This window comes from Bison bison, unplaced genomic scaffold (genome assembly GCF_000754665.1).
Source record: "Bison bison bison isolate TAMUID 2011002044 unplaced genomic scaffold, Bison_UMD1.0 scf7180017864289, whole genome shotgun sequence".
Classification (NCBI taxonomy): Eukaryota; Metazoa; Chordata; class Mammalia; order Artiodactyla; family Bovidae; genus Bison; species Bison bison.
The window spans coordinates 10159652-10176367 of NW_011494861.1; the positions used below are offsets into that span (position 1 = coordinate 10159652).

The 16716-nt window shown below is 54.3% G+C and overlaps 1 protein-coding gene across 1 annotated transcript; it reads right to left on the minus strand.

Annotated features, from left to right (window-relative positions):
- Positions 1-13637: 13637 nt before the first annotated feature.
- ACTRT2 (actin-related protein T2) lies at positions 13638-15047 on the minus strand. Its single transcript, XM_010849974.1, has one exon. The coding sequence runs from the start codon at positions 14858-14860 to the stop codon at positions 13727-13729; it is 1134 nt and encodes a 377-aa protein (XP_010848276.1). The 5' UTR covers positions 14861-15047; the 3' UTR covers positions 13638-13726.
- Between the last annotated feature and the right edge of the window lie 1669 nt (positions 15048-16716).

A 16716-nucleotide genomic window follows, 5' to 3' on the forward strand; every position in this document is an offset into this window, starting at 1 on the left:
CAAGTTTAAGGCACTTTATTTGCACTGCAAGGGATGCCCTCTCAGGCCCTGGGGGGAACCCTGGCGACTAGGACATGGAGCTGATTGTTGCTGTGGGGCTCCCTTGGTGTGTGCATACCTGTGGGCATGTGTCTCTGTATGTTTGCAGCTACACGTGTGTGCATGTGTATGTGTGTGTGCACACATGTGTATATATGGGTTGTATGCCTCACACACTTGTGCACATGAATATCTCTCATGTGTGTGCACGTATGTAAATGTGCATCTGCATGTGTGTCCCCCCCTCAGCCTGCAACACATACCCGTACACATCAGGAGAACCCCCGAGATCCAGGAGGTGACGGGCGAGAGGACCAGGTCTCAGGGTCAGGGGCCACTGGGTCTTCACAAGTGTTGGGGCCAGAGGCACAGCCCAGGAGCTGAGTCACTGCAGACCCACCAGCCAAAGGTTGCTCGGCTCATGCTCTCCAGGTCCATGGCAAAGCAGGTTCGTGGGTCACTCTCAAGAACAGTGTAGTGATTTCCCCCAAACCTGGGCTTTGCTTTGGTTTTGTTGCAGAAATTATGTTTGTTCTGTGTTCTGAAACCTTGACACCTGCCTCTTACCCATCTGCGTTCAGAAAAGCGAGTTGGTTTCCTACGTCCCGCCAAAGGGGCTGGACCACGTGCTGTGAGGTTTGTGTCCTTGTTAACAGGAGCTTGGGGCGTAGAGGGCTGGGAGGCGCCTGATGGCTGAAGTCCAGCCCCTCCCTGGACTCCTCAGTGACCGGACGTCACTTCCTGCATGTGTCACCCTCAGACATAGGCACTTCTGGAGACTCAGGGGTCTGAGCACAAATGGGAGGAGCCTGGCCCATGGAGGCACACAGGCCACGTGTCTGCAATGCCCACGGCTAAGACGCAGCCAAAGTGCCAAGTGAAGCAGGTTGGCAGCAAGCGGTGAGCAGGGAGCTGACAATCAGAAGAGGGACCCCAGCTGCTAAGCACACGCTCGGACCTCCAAACCTGGGTGCAGCAGAGCCTGGATGCTGGTTCTGCCCAGCTCAGGCCCAAGGCTCTCCCAGAATCGTCCCTGGCATCCCTGCTAGCGGGACACACTTGCCAGTGGGGACGTTTTGAGCAGAAAGCAAGTTGCACTAAAATCATAAACATTTTCCACTGTAATCTGTGTTAATCAGGTCCTCCAGAGAAACAGAAGCAATAGTGTGTGTGTGTGTGTGTGTGTGTGTGTGTTAGGGTGCGTATGTGTGTTCAGGTATATGTGTGTTAGGGTGTGTGTGTCTTTCTGTGTGTTAGGGTGTGTGTGTGTGTTAGGGTGTGTGTATGTTAGGGTGTGTGTATGTGTGTGTTAGGGTGTCTGTTAGGGTATATGTGTATTTTAGGGTATGTGTGTCTTTGTGTGTGTTAGGGTGTATTTTAGGGTTTGTGTGTGTGTGTGTGTTAGGGTATGTATGTCTTTGTGTGTGTTACGGTGTATGTTAGGGTGTGTGTTAGGGTGTGTGTCGAGAAGGAGACCAGGGAACTGGGCAGCTCAAGCCCAAAGGCCATCTGCAGGCAGAGCTTCCTCCTGCTGGGGGAAGTCAGCCTTGGTTCTAGTCAGGCCTTCAATCGATCATGTGAGGCCCACCACAGTCCGCAGGGCAATTGGCTTCGCTCAGAGTCCACTGACTGAGATGTTGCTCTTATTACAAAACGCCATCCCAGCACATCTGGACCCACGTGGGACCCAGTGTCTGGGCACCGTGGCCTAGTCAAAGGGACACAAGTTCCTTGCTGACGTGCTAACACGTAAGAAGCAGAAAACATGTTTTGAGCTCCACAGTCAGCACTGAGCTTCCCAAGAAAACAAAGGCAGCAGTCGACAAGTGTGCTGACCAGCCCTGGAGGCCTGGCACCCTGGCCTGGGGACCTCTGGCTGCAGGGTCAGGAAGAGCTTTCCAGGCTGGTCAGGAGGGTGGTCCCAGCAGGGAGAGGATGGGGGTGCTTGTCCCTCCCTGGAGAACCTGACATCTTCTTCCCCAGCTCCCTCCCCAAAACAACCTCCCTGGAACGACGAGAGGAAGGGCTCAAGCCTTGGGAAGCTTGAACCCTGGGCACTGGGCCTGGAGCCATGAGACCAGCCCATGAGACAGAGATACCAGGTAAATGTATCACTGGTGTGTCTTTCTAGTAGCGGAGAGAACCTTTGGTCTTCAGTGGCGCTTATCCTACTCCCAACCCTGCAGCCTTCATGGCACGCACCAACGTTTGTCTGAACAGCTGGGAAGGAAAAGCAAACCTGGAAACCGCCCTGGGGAGGTATTAATACATCCCCCTGCTCCAGGCCCACAAGCCCCCTCCAGGAGAATTCAAAAGTGGTTCACAGAACCTGCCAGCATTGCTGTATCACCAGGGATGCCCAAGCTGCTGACCAGAGTAACATAGGGAGAGTGGGCCAGGCCCTGGACCGAGAGCCTGGGGTGGCAGCTCTATGATGGGGGCTGGACCCAGGGCCAGGGTTCTCTATCAAGGGATGTGCCTGGATCCAAGAGGACCGCCCTCCTCCCAGTCTTTCCCAGGGCGTCCCCAGGTCCACTGTCGCCTCTGCCCACCTGCCCACCGCTCCCAGCCCAGGAGCCTCATCTCTGGCTGCAGGGCTGGCTTGGGTGCATGGCTGGGGAGTGTGGGTGCATTTCTGCTCCCTGTACACAGCTGCTGGTCTGGGAGATTCCTGGGTTCTGAGCGCCCCTCTTTCTGCTAAAAGAGGACAGAGGTTGCTTGGCGCCCTTGCCCCCACTCTGAGGGGGGCTGCAATTGGCTCTGAGCACGGAGGCTGAGGAGAATTTGTGGGGACATATTAGCCTTGGGCCTGCTTGGAGCTGAGATGCCAGGGCTCCTGCCAGGATAGGGGCTCTGATGGGGAGTTGCTGCTACCCCCCAAGGCTCCCCGCCAAGCTTCAGTCATCAGGTGGGGAGTGACGTGAGGCTGGAGTAACTCAGGGCAGGAGCCACATTGGCCAAAGTCTCTGCCACCCAGCAGATGCCCACAGACCCAGAGAAACTCTGGCGTAGGTCAAGGGCGTGCTGTTCCCTGCTTCCCTGGGGCCTTAGAAACAAATGTCTCAGGGACTCAGAGGTTTTTCTGGTTAAGCGCCTTACCGCCCACATGCACAGGCCGCAGCCAATATTTTCAGGTCTTTATAGAGTCTTCCTTCCACTTTCTGATTGATGCTCCTGTGGATGAGTTTTATGTGAAGCGTTCTCCAAGCCCCCGTGAGATAAAAGGCCTGCCCTCTCCGGCGGGATGGAGTGTCTCCTTCCTCCCTCATCTGTCTTCATAAAGCCCTGCTTCCTGGCCCAGCCAGCCTCCCGCGTGGGCGGAGGGCAGGGGCTGCACTTGTGGCTGGGACCACCTTAGCCTGCTGGCAGGACTCCAACCTGGGGTTGGGGCCAGGGGGCTGGTGGCGCCCAAGGAGCCCTGTGTTCCCCTGCATTCCCCCTCTTCCTGCTGACCCTGCAGGACACCACCCCTCCATCCCCAGGCTTGGGCAATACCTCACCCAGTCCTGTGGCTCCTACTGCCCATCTCAGGCTTGGGAACACATTGGCCAGAAGGTGGGAGCTCCCTCTACACTAAGGGCCCAGGACAAGGGTGCTTCCTCTTGTCTGCCCCTCCTGCCAGGCCTTCCTCTCCATCCTCACTTGAAGCCTGAACTGCTCCCCCCATTGTCTGCGTATTCCCCCCACTTAGTGGCCCATTAGGGGGCATCCTCCTTGCTCCAGGCCTTTACCAGTCTTCGGTCACCTCAGGGAGGGCAGGGTCCCTGTCTTCCCCAAGTCACAGGTGACCCAGACCCTCCACTGTGGAGGGTCTGTGAACCTGGGGTCAGGGCTGCCCTGGCTCCTGTTGGAACCTCTAGGGCCCTCCTGGCCCAGCACAGAGCTGCTGCTGGACAAGCAAGTGTTAAGTGAATAGACTGGCCACAAAGCGTCCCTGGGGCACAAAGAATGGGAGGCAGAAAAATCTCCATCCGACCCCCCCAACACACATGCAGGGTTTGTGGGTGAAATGTCCCGGTCTAGCAGGGGGAGGGGAGAAGACTCTGGAAGCCCCACCCCTATCCCCCCCAGGGTGTTGGGGTGGCCCTGGGCCAGGCTGGCCTCGACCAGACCCCACAGCACAGGCCTGTCACAGGGAGGCTGTGATCCGTGTCCAGCCCCTAGCCTGCCTCCCCAGCTCCCTTTAATAGGGCCCAACAATTTCACACTCTGGAGCCCGGACGGTGCTTGTTTTGGCTGCCCGAGCGGCCCATCCTCGCCGACCCCGGATTGCATAACTGGGAGGTATCCACTTACTCTCACTGACGCCTGTCAGCGAGGCCCGAACAGGGGCCGCGGTGGGCGGACCAGCCTCCAGTGCTCCCTTCGTGCCAGGCGTGGGGTGGGGTCTCCTGTGGCAGCCCCCGACCCGGTAGGCAGGCTGGCAGCGGTGGACAAAGCCCCCAGCTCCGGGCCAGGAACGGTCACCTCTGAGCGGAGTTGGCCAGCATGGGTGGCGGCGGGTGGCGGGGTTGCCTCCACCCTCTGACTGCATCTCTGTCCCGCGTCATCCTTGGCCCTGCCAGCACAGCAGGCCTCTGGTCAAGAGACAACTGTGGGGAGGGAGCCGATTCTGGAAGTGCTCTGCACTCTGCCCAGTGTCCTAGTCTCCAGCCAGGCCCCTCGTGAGCAGCGACCTGGCTGCAGACCTAGTGGGACCTCAACGCAGCCCAGCTGCCAAGTGCGAAGACGTCCCTGGGTCCTGGGCCCTCACCGCCCAGCCGCCCTCTCCCCTCGGCTGCTGCGCCAAAGGTGGGGCAAGGGAAACAGGAGATTTGAATAATGGGAGAAAATTATTATGTCTTCGTGTGAGCTGGAACCCAGCCCTGTTCCCTGTGAGCGTGATAACCAGGGACGTGGCGTCTAACGTTTCTGAGCTCCGAGCCAGGGCTGGCCGTGACAATAAGATCATTGTTCCCAGTGTGGGGCATTGTCACTGGGGGACGGAGCCCCAGACACGCGGACTGGCATGCACGGGAAAGTGGGATGATGAAGCTGGCTCAGGGCATCCCCAGAAAGACGAGAGCCTGGGCCTGGGCTGAGGACCGAGGAGGGGGAGGAGGACTGGCCCGTGCTGACAGTGCTACCTCATAGCTCGATGGGTGACAGTGCTTCCTGGGGCTGTGGGAGGGCTCTGTGGGAGGTTCCGGGGTGCCCTTGGGTGTGGGGGCAAAGGGGTTTTCATTTTTAATGGAATTATGAGGCTGGAGCCAGCTCTGACCCCCAGCCCGAGAGCAGGCTAGTGACCCAGGAATCCAGGAGCTGCTTTTGGAGGTCACCTCTTAGGACGAGAGCTGACACTGCACCAGGTCCCAGGGGACCAAGCCCCACCATCTTCCAGGGAGCCAGGTCCCTGCTGCAGAGCCCCTGCCCCTCCACCAGTCCCCAGGTGACCAAAACCACCCCCCCACCAGGACATGGCGGGGACAGGGGAACCCTACCTGGGGGCCCACCAGTCAGCTCAGCACCGTCAAATTCCAATCAGCCCAACCGAAAGCTTGTCATTCCCGCTCAGACAGACATTCTAGGAGCCATGGAAAGAGCAGGACTGAGCCCCATGCAGGCTGTCCTGGCCCTGACACCCCATATCCTGCTTCAGGTCAGGAGGGCAGGAGGTAGGGAGCAGGGGAGCCTGACTCTGTCCCTGCTGCTCCCCCACCCCAACCAAGCCCTGAGCATCGTGCCCCTCCCCCTCTTTGCAGCTTCAAGCACACCTCCTCACCCAGGGACAGGCACCTTCTCTGGCCCGTGCCCTTGATGAGATGGTGGCCAGAAGCAGACACACTCCCCAGAACACAGCCTCTCTGTGCTGGTACCTGGCCCTCAAGGGAGGAAACTGAAGCCAGATCCAGGCCTCAGCAAGACTGTCCAGCTCCTGGCTCCTGCCTGGACCCCAGGCTCTCCTTCCCAGGACCTCAGCACTGATGGCATCTCCTGGAAGCACCAGACTTTGTGCAGCCCATTCAGCCCCTACAGCCCCATGTCTACTGCCTTCTCGTCCCTTGCTGAGCCCTCCATTGCTATCCCTGTGGGCCTGGGTACTGGGCTGCCTGGCCCAGGCTGCCACCACCCAAGTACTACTATGTGTGCCCACAACCTGGGGCACCAGGGGAGCTGGCAGCCTGAGAGTCCAGCACATCCCTTCTGAGGGTCTAGGCCATCAGCCTCCTCTACCCCAGGGCCTGGTGTTCCCAGGATGGCTGGGCTCCCTACAGAGAAGGGAGCCACTTCTGGGCCTCCGGAGGGGGTCAGAACAGCGTAGAGGGTGTTGTCAGGATGAGGTCACCCTGGCCGAGGGTCCTGGCTTTGTGTGTTGGACCCTGGGCACCCTCCCAGTGGTATCATTTCCACCAGTAGCCCCCTGATTCTCTTGTCAGGTCCCTGGAGGATGAAGCTAAGCTCTAAGCACCCGTAAATCCCCCTTGCGTGGAAGCTAGCAAGCCTTATGATATTCTAACTGTCTGCAGTTGTACCTCACCTATTTACAAGTTCCCTGTGCTGGCAGGGAGCCTGGGATCTGCTGTCCTGGAGCCAGAGAAGCCTCCCCCCAGCACACACGCTGGGAAAGAGCAGGGGTAGGGGGGAGCATAGGGGTTGCAGGGTGGACACAGGGCTTGAAGGTGCCCCCGAGGCCCCCGACTCAGCTGTTGGCTGTGGGGCCTCAGGATCCAGCTCCGTGCTGGAAGGGCCTTGTGGAGGCTCAGCCTGCTCCTGTCTGCTTGCCCCCTCCAGGACTGGCACCCCTCCCAGGCAGCCCCCTCTGCCCGGAGGCCCTGGGGAGAGGATCTCATGCCAGTCTTCAGACCTCAGGGCAGAGTCGGGGGGCAGGAGGGGCGCTGAGCCAGGGCCTCTGAAAGCAGGCGACTCTGAAGTGCTCAAGAGCTGGACGCAGCTAGTCCTTGCAGGGGGTGGGCACTGCACACAGTGGACACTGCTCACAGCTCTGGGCCCACAGCCACATCAGGGTGGGGGTCTGTATGCAGAGCCTGCTGGCTGCCAGATGTGCAATGCCCCTTGCCCTTCCCAGCCCTCTCACTTGTACCCTGAGGTGTCCTTCATAGCGCACGGTGGGGTCTGGGGTTCAATCTGAATTCACACCTCTGCCCAAGGCCCCGTCTCCTCCTCAGCAGCCACATCTACCCCTGGGGGACAAAGAAGTGTGGCCATTTCCTGCAGGACCCCAGGCACATGGAGCCCGCCTGGAACTTGGTGAGTCTGTGCGATGAACGAGTGACTTTCGGGGCCTGCTGATGACCAGTCCTGCCTGGGAGAAGTGCTGTCAGGGTGCAGGGCTGCACTGAGCTCCTCAAGGGTGATACCTACCTGAGGGGTGAACCACACCTGAGCAGAGAGCCCCCACAGAGTAGGGCAGCCAGGGCAGCGCTGGGCGGTTTGGGCACGCCTGCACACCTGGTCCAGCTCCTTGGCAGGTCTGGTAGAAGTCTTGGCTGCACATGGTCCCTCTGTTGGGACTGGCTGTGAATTCGGGTCCTATGTTCCAGGTGGGGTGGCCCCTGGGAAGGACATAGTCACACACATCATCCTGAGTCCCTTCTGGGGGCTGACACCATCCGCTTAGTGTCTTGCCCAAGTGCATCCTCAGTCCAGCCTGCAGAGGGCGTCCCTGCTCCGGCAGGACCCAGGTACCAGGGGTGTTTCGCCCTCTGGCTCACATCATATGGAGGGACAGGCCGTTGTCCTAGTGGACATGCACAGTGGCCATCACGGCCTCCACACCATCCACAATGAGGCCTTGGGTTTGGCCAAGGGGTGAAGGGCCCTAACGCACCAGGTCCCCCAAAGCACCTGCTTCACAATGGCCCCATTCTCTCTGGATTCCTGACTCTTAATCAGAGTCTGGGGCCACAGGAGCCCTGGTGACAGAGATGCCTTCAGATCTCCTCCACAATGTCTCAGGAGGTGGGAGTGCCATGGGGTGGCTGATGGGGGTTATCTGACAGGCAGCGTTGCTCCTGTCTGGTTCCCGCCACATCATATGGTTTGTGGGTATCCCACAGTCACTGGTGGGATCTTTCATGGAACCCATTCCCAAGCTCCCTGAAGAAACCGAGGCTGCTGTCCAGAGTGGGAGCTGAGCATTGGGGGTGGCAGATTGAACATCATGGTAGGAACCACTATAGAGGATGGGGTGGCCCTGAGCATGGTCCGTCCTCAGGACACAGAGGGGCCTGGACTTCAAAGTCATATCACTGGTCTCTGAGGTATGAGTGGTCACCTCTCACAGCGCCAGGAGAGAGGCCTTTGGCAGGGTGATGGAGAAATTGACAGCATATGGTCCCCACTGGAGATACCAGTAGGTCGGTCTACTCAGAGCCAGGGTCATGTTCTGGTACACGTGGCTCTGCTCTCTACGTCTTCCTTGCCTGCCTGCAGCATTTCATCTCATCTTGCATCTAAATGTTGCTTCACAGAAAGATCTTGCCCAGGACCAAGGGGATGAGAAGCAGTCGGAAGAAGCCTCTGCAAGATGTGGGGAGTGGGAGCCCATATCTCAGAAATGGGAAACTGGCGCAGATTCATTTCTTGGCCTCCTGGCAGGCAAGGTCTAAGGAGCCCAAAGCCAGAGGGCTCCTCCTCCTCCAACAGGACTTAGCCTACCTCGTTCTCAAACCCTGGTCTTTCGTATAGACAAGGCAGGGGCCAAGCTCTATTTCTCTTCCCTCGTTAGCAACAGCCTAGCCTACCGGACACTTCCCTGGACCTCTCACTCTGCTCAAGGAAGCCAGAATTAAAGCCAGATCAGTTTCAAAGCTTCTGATATAAACTCTGTCAGGGACTTGAGTTACTTTCCCTGTCCACATCCAAACAGCACATCAAACTTAGTGCTGAAGATGACCTAGAGGTCAGAAACCTACAATCATCACCATTATATCCACCATCGTCATCATCAATATCACCACCATCACCATCATCATCACCATCATCTCCATTGTTGTTGTTTTTCAGTTGCTAAGTGTGTCCAAATCTTTGTGACCCCATGGACTGCAGAGCACCAGGTTCCTTCACCCTCCACTGTCTCCCAGTTTGCTCAGATTCAGATCCACTGAGTTGGTGACACTACCTAATCATCTCATCCTCTGTTGTTCCCTTCTCCTCCTGCTCTCAATCTTTCCCAGCATCAGGGTCTTTTCAATGAGTCAGCTCTTCACATCGGATGGCCAAAGTATTGGAGTTTCAGCTTTATCACTATCACCATCAGCAGCAGCACCACCATCATCATCATGATAATCACCACCATGATCTGAACCCCAGCCTCACCCAGCAGCAGTGAGACTGGGAGAGGTGTGTAAGCAGGGTTTTGTCAGTACTGCTTCATTACCCCACCTCCGTATCTGTGGAACCATGCAGAGGTCTGACTCTCCACCCCACTCAGAGTGAACAAGATGAAAGTTGGCAGGGGTGGGCTAGTTGACACTCTGCCTCCCCCTCCACTGGCATCACTGTGGCCCTGCAGAGAGCTGAGCATTTACCCCCCTCCCACTCAGGAGCAGTGAGAAGGTGTTAGTCAGAGCCCACTTTCTCCAGGAAGGGTTAGTGGGGCTGAGAGGGAAGCTGAACCTCCACCCCACCTGTCCGCAAGAAGGGTGCATGTGACCACTTTGATGGGGAGATATCCATGGGTCCCACCTACCCACTCAGCCCTCACACTTCGCCTCCACAGGAGTGATTGCATGCTACAAAAAGATTAAATAGGATCCAGAGGCTCATCAAAATGTTCAGGGCAAAACAGAAAATCACTCATCATACTAAGAACCAGGAAAATCATAAAGTGAAAGAGAAAAGACAATCAGCAGATGTGATTGTCGGAGCAGATGGAGATGGACCAGATGTTGGAGTTATCTGGGTAAAGGTTTTAAAGGCTCCAGAATAAAAACATTTCAGCAGGCAATGATGAATTCCCTTGAGACAAATACAAAACTGGAAACTCTCAGTAAAGAATTAGAAGTTATAAGACGAGAACCAAGTGGAAATTATCAAACTGTAAAACGTAACTCAAAAAATGTGTTGGAAAGGCTCAAAAATAGTGTGATAGCAGAGGATAGAATCAGAAACCTTCAGGATGGGTGAAGAGAATTTATTCAATCTGAAAACACAGAACGTAAACTTGAAAATGATTAAGGAAGGGGCCTATGGGCAGAAAAAAAAGACTGAGACCCAGAAGGAGAGAAAATAGATTGGGCTGAAAAAATATTAGAAGAAATAATAGCACAAACTTTCCCAAGTTTGACAAAAGATATGGCTGCAGGTTCAAGAAGCTGGATAAATCCCCAAAATGATAGATCCATAAAGAAGGCTGAGCACTGAAGAATCGATGCTTTTGAACTATGGTGCTGGAGAAGACGCTTGAGAGTCCCTTGGACTGCAAGGGGATCAAATCAGTCAGTCATAAAGGAAATCAACCCTGAATATTTATTGGAAGTACTGATGCTGAAGTTCCAATACTTTGGCCACCTGATTCAAAGAGCTGGCTTCTTGGAAAAGACCCTGGTGCTGGGAAAGATTAAGGGCAGGAGGAGAAGCGGGTGACAGAGGATGAGATAATTAGATAGCATCACCGACTCAGTGGACATGAGTTTGAGCAAACTCCAGGAGATGGTGAAGGACAGGGAGGACTGGCATGCTGTAGTCCATGGGCTCACAAAGAGTCACACAGGACTTAACGACTGAGCAACAACAACAGGATAAATCCAAAGAAGCCCATGCCAAAACACACTGCAACTAAACTCCTGACAACTGAAGATAATGAAAAAACTCTTGAAAGCAGCCAGAGAAAAATGATGCATTACCTGAAGGAAAACACCAATCAAATAATAAGATTTCTGATCTGAAACCCACAGAGGTGATGGAGAATGAACCAGCACCATATTTTTCAAGTGCTGAAAGAAAATGGCTAACTGTGAATTCTATATCCAGCGAAAATGTCCTTTAGGGATGATAGGGAAGTAAAGACACTCTCAAATGTTGGCAAACTAAGAGAATTTGTTGCTAGCAAACCTACCCTAAAAGAACTGCTAAGGGAAGTTCCTACGAAGGATGGCTTGAAACTCCAGAAAGGGCAAAAAAACGTGGGATTGGGTAAAAATAGCAGTAATCATATTAGACTATTCTCTTGAATTTCTGGAATCATTTGATGGTGGCTCAGATGGTAAAGTGTCTGTCTATAATGCGGGAGACCCAGGTTCGATCCCTGGGTTGGGAAGATCCCCTGGAGAAGGAAATGGCAATCCACTCCAGCACTATTGCCTGGAAAATCCCATGGACAGAGGAGCCTGGTAGGCTACAGTCCATGGGGTCCCAAAGAGTCGGACAGGACTGAGCAACCACTTTCACTTTGATGGTTGAAGAAAAAACAATTCTATTTAAAAGTTGGGTGGATAAGGAGACCTAAATACACTTTACTCCAAGAGGAGTAAAATGTAATACCGGGAGGGGGTGGTGTTTACTCAGAGCAACCACCAAAAAATCAATACAAAGCCATAAATAAATATGGAATAAATCAAGATGGAATCCCCCAAAAACGTTCAAGTAACTTGCAAGAAGGGGTTACTGAAGCAGGATCATTTACCCAATTAACAGCAAGTCAAATGCAGAGATGCTGAAGTTTGCAACCAAGAAAGGGTTTATTCACAAGGCAGCCAAATGAGGAGATGGGAGAACCAGTCTCAGATTCCTCCCCCACACAAAGGCCAGGGGCTTGAGATGTTTGTGGGATAAAGAAGTGGGGTGGTCTTACGTGTGAGGAAAGGTGCCTGGAAAAGTTTTAACCAGAGCTCTGTGCAGGTGTATCTGAGTTACCTGCTTCCTCATGGGATGCATATTCAAAAATATCAGTGCTTAGGATATGACGGGGAGGTATTGGCCCTCCGATGTCAAAAAGTTCTTTGTAGGACACCTACTCAGGCCTAGTTTTAGGGTCAGTGGTCCCAACAAGTCTTAGCTGGCTCAACCTTGAATTAGACGCAGCTGACTCAAAGCTCCTGGCAAACAACTAGGGCAAATATCTTATAGTTTGGGCTACCTGAAGCTTGGAGGGCATGCAATCTGCAATGTAATAATTAAGTGAAGGCAGGCTGCAAGCAGAGGGGTTTTTAACAAGCTCTAAGACAAGCTCGAGAATTTCTGCCAGTCGAGTTTCTTTTAACCCTATGGGACATGGTTTCAAAGGTAAGAAAAAAATAAAGAGGAAACAAAATGATGAAACAGCAGACTTAAGATGGACCTTAAATGTAAACCATCTACATATAACATCTACATATACCAATTATTATTAAAAAAAAAAAAAACAGATATTGGTGGATTTTTAAAAGTGGGATTCCCTGGTGACTCAGACGATAAAGAATCTGCCTTCAATGTGGGAGACCTGGGTTCTATCCCTGGATTGGGAAGATCCCCTGAAGAAGGGAATGGCTACCCACTCCAGTATTCTTGCCTGGAGAATTCCATGGACAGAGGAGCCTGGTGGGCTAAAGTCTATGGGGTCACAAAGAGTCAGACACAATCCAACTATGTGCTATCTTCCGATATACTGTATGCACATTTCAAATATGACTTAGGTAATCTGAAGGTAAACGGATGGGAAAAGATATACCAGGCAAACATTAAATATACAAACACACACAATTTAGATAAATGGGTTTATTTTATTCAAGCAGAATTTCTTTAGTAAAATTTCCTAAAGGAAAGATTTCCTCTCCCACTCTACTACCTCTCATTCCTTTCTTTCCCGACCAGCACATGGTATCTGCCCTTCATTCTTTTCCCCATGTGCTCATAACCCCAGAAAACACGTATTTACTTATGCCTGTACATACTAACCTGCTCAGGTATACATGCTAAAGTGTTATGGCTTTCTTTATCAAAAAGGGGGGGATTCATTTTATAAAAATATCTCTATTATTTTCTACTTCTCTCCCAATAACATTTTGAGAGAGTTCCACACCATCAATGTGGAAAAAAAATTCCTTCTATGCATAATTTATTCAAATGAGACTTTATTGATGGCCATTAACTCTGTCTCTAGTATTTACCCCAAACAATGCTATAAACATCTTTGAAAGTAAAAACAAACAGAAACATCACAATAATCAACCAGTGATTCTTAAACTACCACTGGGAGGAGGACACTCACAGAGCCATAAACCGATGGCAATTTCTGCTCCTTCCTGAATCCTTCCACCCAGGCAAGGGTTTCCACCTCACTCAGCTGCCCATCCCGGGTTTAGGCAGAGTGTAAACCCTGTGGTGCTATCTCAGAGGAGGATTTCGTGACCTCAGAACAGCACAGCATTCCTGCTCGTTTCCCTTCTCAGCCCCGACAGACCTAAGACACATGTTTAAAATGCAGGTTCCAGGTTCTGGGCAGGAGCCCTGGGCCCTTGCTTTGGGCGCAAACTCTACATAAGGACACTCAACTCATAACCCAGGGCTTTCTCAGGAGAAAGGGGGCCAGAGGACGGAACTACTGAAAACAGATTCCCCACCAGGGTCAGAAATTGTTCTGGTGCCCCGAGAATGAACCAAGCCTGACACAGCCAAACACCACACCATCGTCTTTTATTGAACATCCTGAGGATGCCACACGGTGAACTTACGTCCCACCTTTAGGGCTGCTCTGGACTCGGGGCCCTCAGAAGCATCTTCTCTGAATCACAGATGTCCCAAACTCCTTGAAGTCCGCAGAGGTGACCCACATCTGCTTGAAGCTGCTCAGAGAAGTGACGATGGAGGCACCAATCCACGTGGAAAACCAGCGGTCAGGTGGTGCCGTGATCTTAATGGGGGTCCCCTTGGAGGCCAGCTGCTCCAGCTCCCTCAGAAGCCGGTCGTCCAGCCCCTGGAAGAGCGTGGTGCCGCCGGACAGCACAATCTCCCCGTAGAGGGTTTTCTGGATGTCAGCGTCACATTTGGTGATGCTGCAGGAGACCATCTTGGACAGGCCCGGGTTCTGGATGCCCAGCTTCTCAGGCGAGAACAGGGCCTCGGGCGCCTGGTACAGCTGGTCCCCAATGGGAACAATGTTGCCATCAGGCAGCTTGTACTCGCGGAGGACCTCCTCTGGCCTCCGGCACAGCTCTTTATCCGGCTCCAGGGCCACATAACACAGCTTCTCCTTGATGTCGTCCACCAGGGCTTTGTCCAGCACACACGAGAAGGTCCTCCCGCTGGCCAGCAGCAGCCGGGTGAGGTGCTCCGTGATGTCCCTCCCCGCCACATAGAGCTTAGTGACAGCGTGGGGCAGGGAGTAGCCCTCGAAGATGGGGACAGTGCAGGTGACCCCGTCCCCGCTGTCCACCACCAGGCCTGTGACGCAGGCCGAGGCGTAGAGGGCCAGCACGGCCTGGTCCGACAAGTAGAAGGCGGGCACGCTGAAGCTCTCGAACATCACCTCGGCCATCTTCTCCCGGGTCTCCCTGGGGTTCAGCGAGGGCTCTGTCATGAGCACCGGCTGGTCATTGGCCTTGACTCCCAGCTCCCACTCGAACAAGTGCTTCCAGAGCTTCTCCATGTCTTCCCAGCCTGTGATCAGGCCGCGCTCGATGGGGTAGTGCAGCTGAAGGACCTCGTGCCTGTGCAGGGCCTCTTCCCCCACAAAGTACTTCTTCTGGTTGGCCCCCGTCAAAGGCGTCTTAAACTTGGGGTGTCCCACGACAGAGCTGACAACGTGGCGGGGGCCAATCTCTCCAGACAGTCCTGCCTTGCAAAGCCCGGATCCATTGTCAAAAATCACCGCTGGGGAGTCTAATATGTGCGGGTCAAACATGCCTACAGCATCCTCATCTGCGCTCCCCCCAAATAAGCTGGAAGCCCCTCAGGCCACTTTGTGACATACGAGGCTCCTCTAGAAGTTTTGAGGCACAGGATTCCACAGTCTTGGGGTGTCTCCCAGGCGGGGCTAGCAGACGGCCGGTTCCCAAGAACTCTCCATCTCCACCTCGCAGAGCTACTCTCCTCTCAGGAAGCCTGGCTGCTGAGGCCTTTTCAGAGATGACGGCCCATATGTAACAATCCAGCCAAGGTAACGATTGTCCTCGGCCAACATCAGAGGGCCTTTGGGGGTGGGGGTCCAGAGTCTCTGCACACACCTCCCCTGCCCCAACTGGTGAGACTCCAGACAGGAAGCCTAGCCATTCCTGCGGGTCTGTGACCCGCTGGCCTTAGAGCCAGTGGAGCAGCCCAGCCAGGGCCAGCCCATAAAACTGGTGTCTCTGGCCCTCTGTCTGGCAGGAGCTGCTGTCTGGAGGGTGACAGACACCCACTTTGCTAAAGGGGATGACCAAGCACCTGGCGCAGGTCCAGGTGGGAGGGGCAGTGCCTAAGGCTCCTATACCACAGGCATTCAGAATGTCCTTTTGGAATTCAGACTCTTCCAGGAAGCTCTTGGAGATTTCTCTTTTCTTTGCCCCATGAGCCCTGACCCTGTCTCACAGGGTAGCTGCTAAGCAGAGGCCTCTGGGCCTAATAGCTCTCTCTCCAGGCACATGTGTCCCTGCTCTAGTTTGATGTCAGGGCCCCTCCTTGCCCTCTGCAGCCCCAGAAGCACTGTCACAAACAGTATCCAGTGGTCGAGATGTTGGGAACCCAATGACCTGTGAAGACAGATGTCTGAGGTTTCATGGTGGGGCAGCCCTGATCAAAGCCCGGGACATCTCTGTTACTGGTCTGTGACACAGTTGGCCAAGCCCACTGAAGCATGGTCAGAAGTGACCAGGTCATCGAGGCTGGCAAGGCTGCAGGTTTAGCCAAGCCCACGAGGGGCTGGATGGGGGCCACCTGCTCCCAAAGCCCCAAGCTCACACCCTGGGCTGTTTCCAGCTGGGAGAACAATCTGGAAAGGAGCACAGACCTGGGACCCAGGGTTGACTTTTTCTTGACAAGGGTGGAGCCAATCTTGGTGAACAGGATGCTGACTTGACATCCTGTCACTTCCACAATCACCGCCCCCCTCCCCTCTGCAGGCTCCTTCCCCTTCCTGAATGCTCTCTCAGGGGACCACCACCCTTCCAGACCCCCACCTCCATGGGTGGCCCTCTCTATGTGTCTCGCTGACCCTTCTAAGTGAAAGTGAAAGTCGCTCAGTCACGTCCGACTCTTTGTGACCCCACGGACTATACAGTCCGTGGAATTCTCCAGGCCAGAATACAGGAGTGGGTAGCCTTTCCCTTCTCCAGGGGTCTTCCCAACCCAGGGATTGAACCCGGGTCCCCCACATTGCAGGTGGATTCTTTACCAGCTGAGCCATAAAGGAAGCACCTCCCCCCACCGCCACCAGCAAAAAGGGAATAGGTGCTAGTCACGTAGTGTCGATGCACGGTATGGGTGTGTGCTGTAGACGTATTGTGTAGACCAGCTTTGTGGGCGCCCCAGTGCTGAGCCTGGGAGGGATCAGTAGAGACTTGGTGTCACTGAGATTCTCCCCTGAGGACAGAATCACACGCACTCGGGGTTGATGGTGGGTGACGCCCCGCCCCCAGCCACACAGCCCAGAACTGTGGGGACCTCAAAGATGCAAGCTCTGATGTTGAGGGAGCCTGTGTGCCTGGAGGCTGCTGGGCCGGGGATGGGCAGAGAATGCAGTGTCTTGGGGATTCCAGCCTGCTTGGGTCACAAAGCCCAGTG

What these genes read in the sequence shown, in the direction of transcription:
- ACTRT2 (XM_010849974.1), bottom strand. Translation starts at nt 14,860, where the DNA reads ATGTTTGACCCGCACATATTAGACTCCCCAGCGGTGATTTTTGACAAT.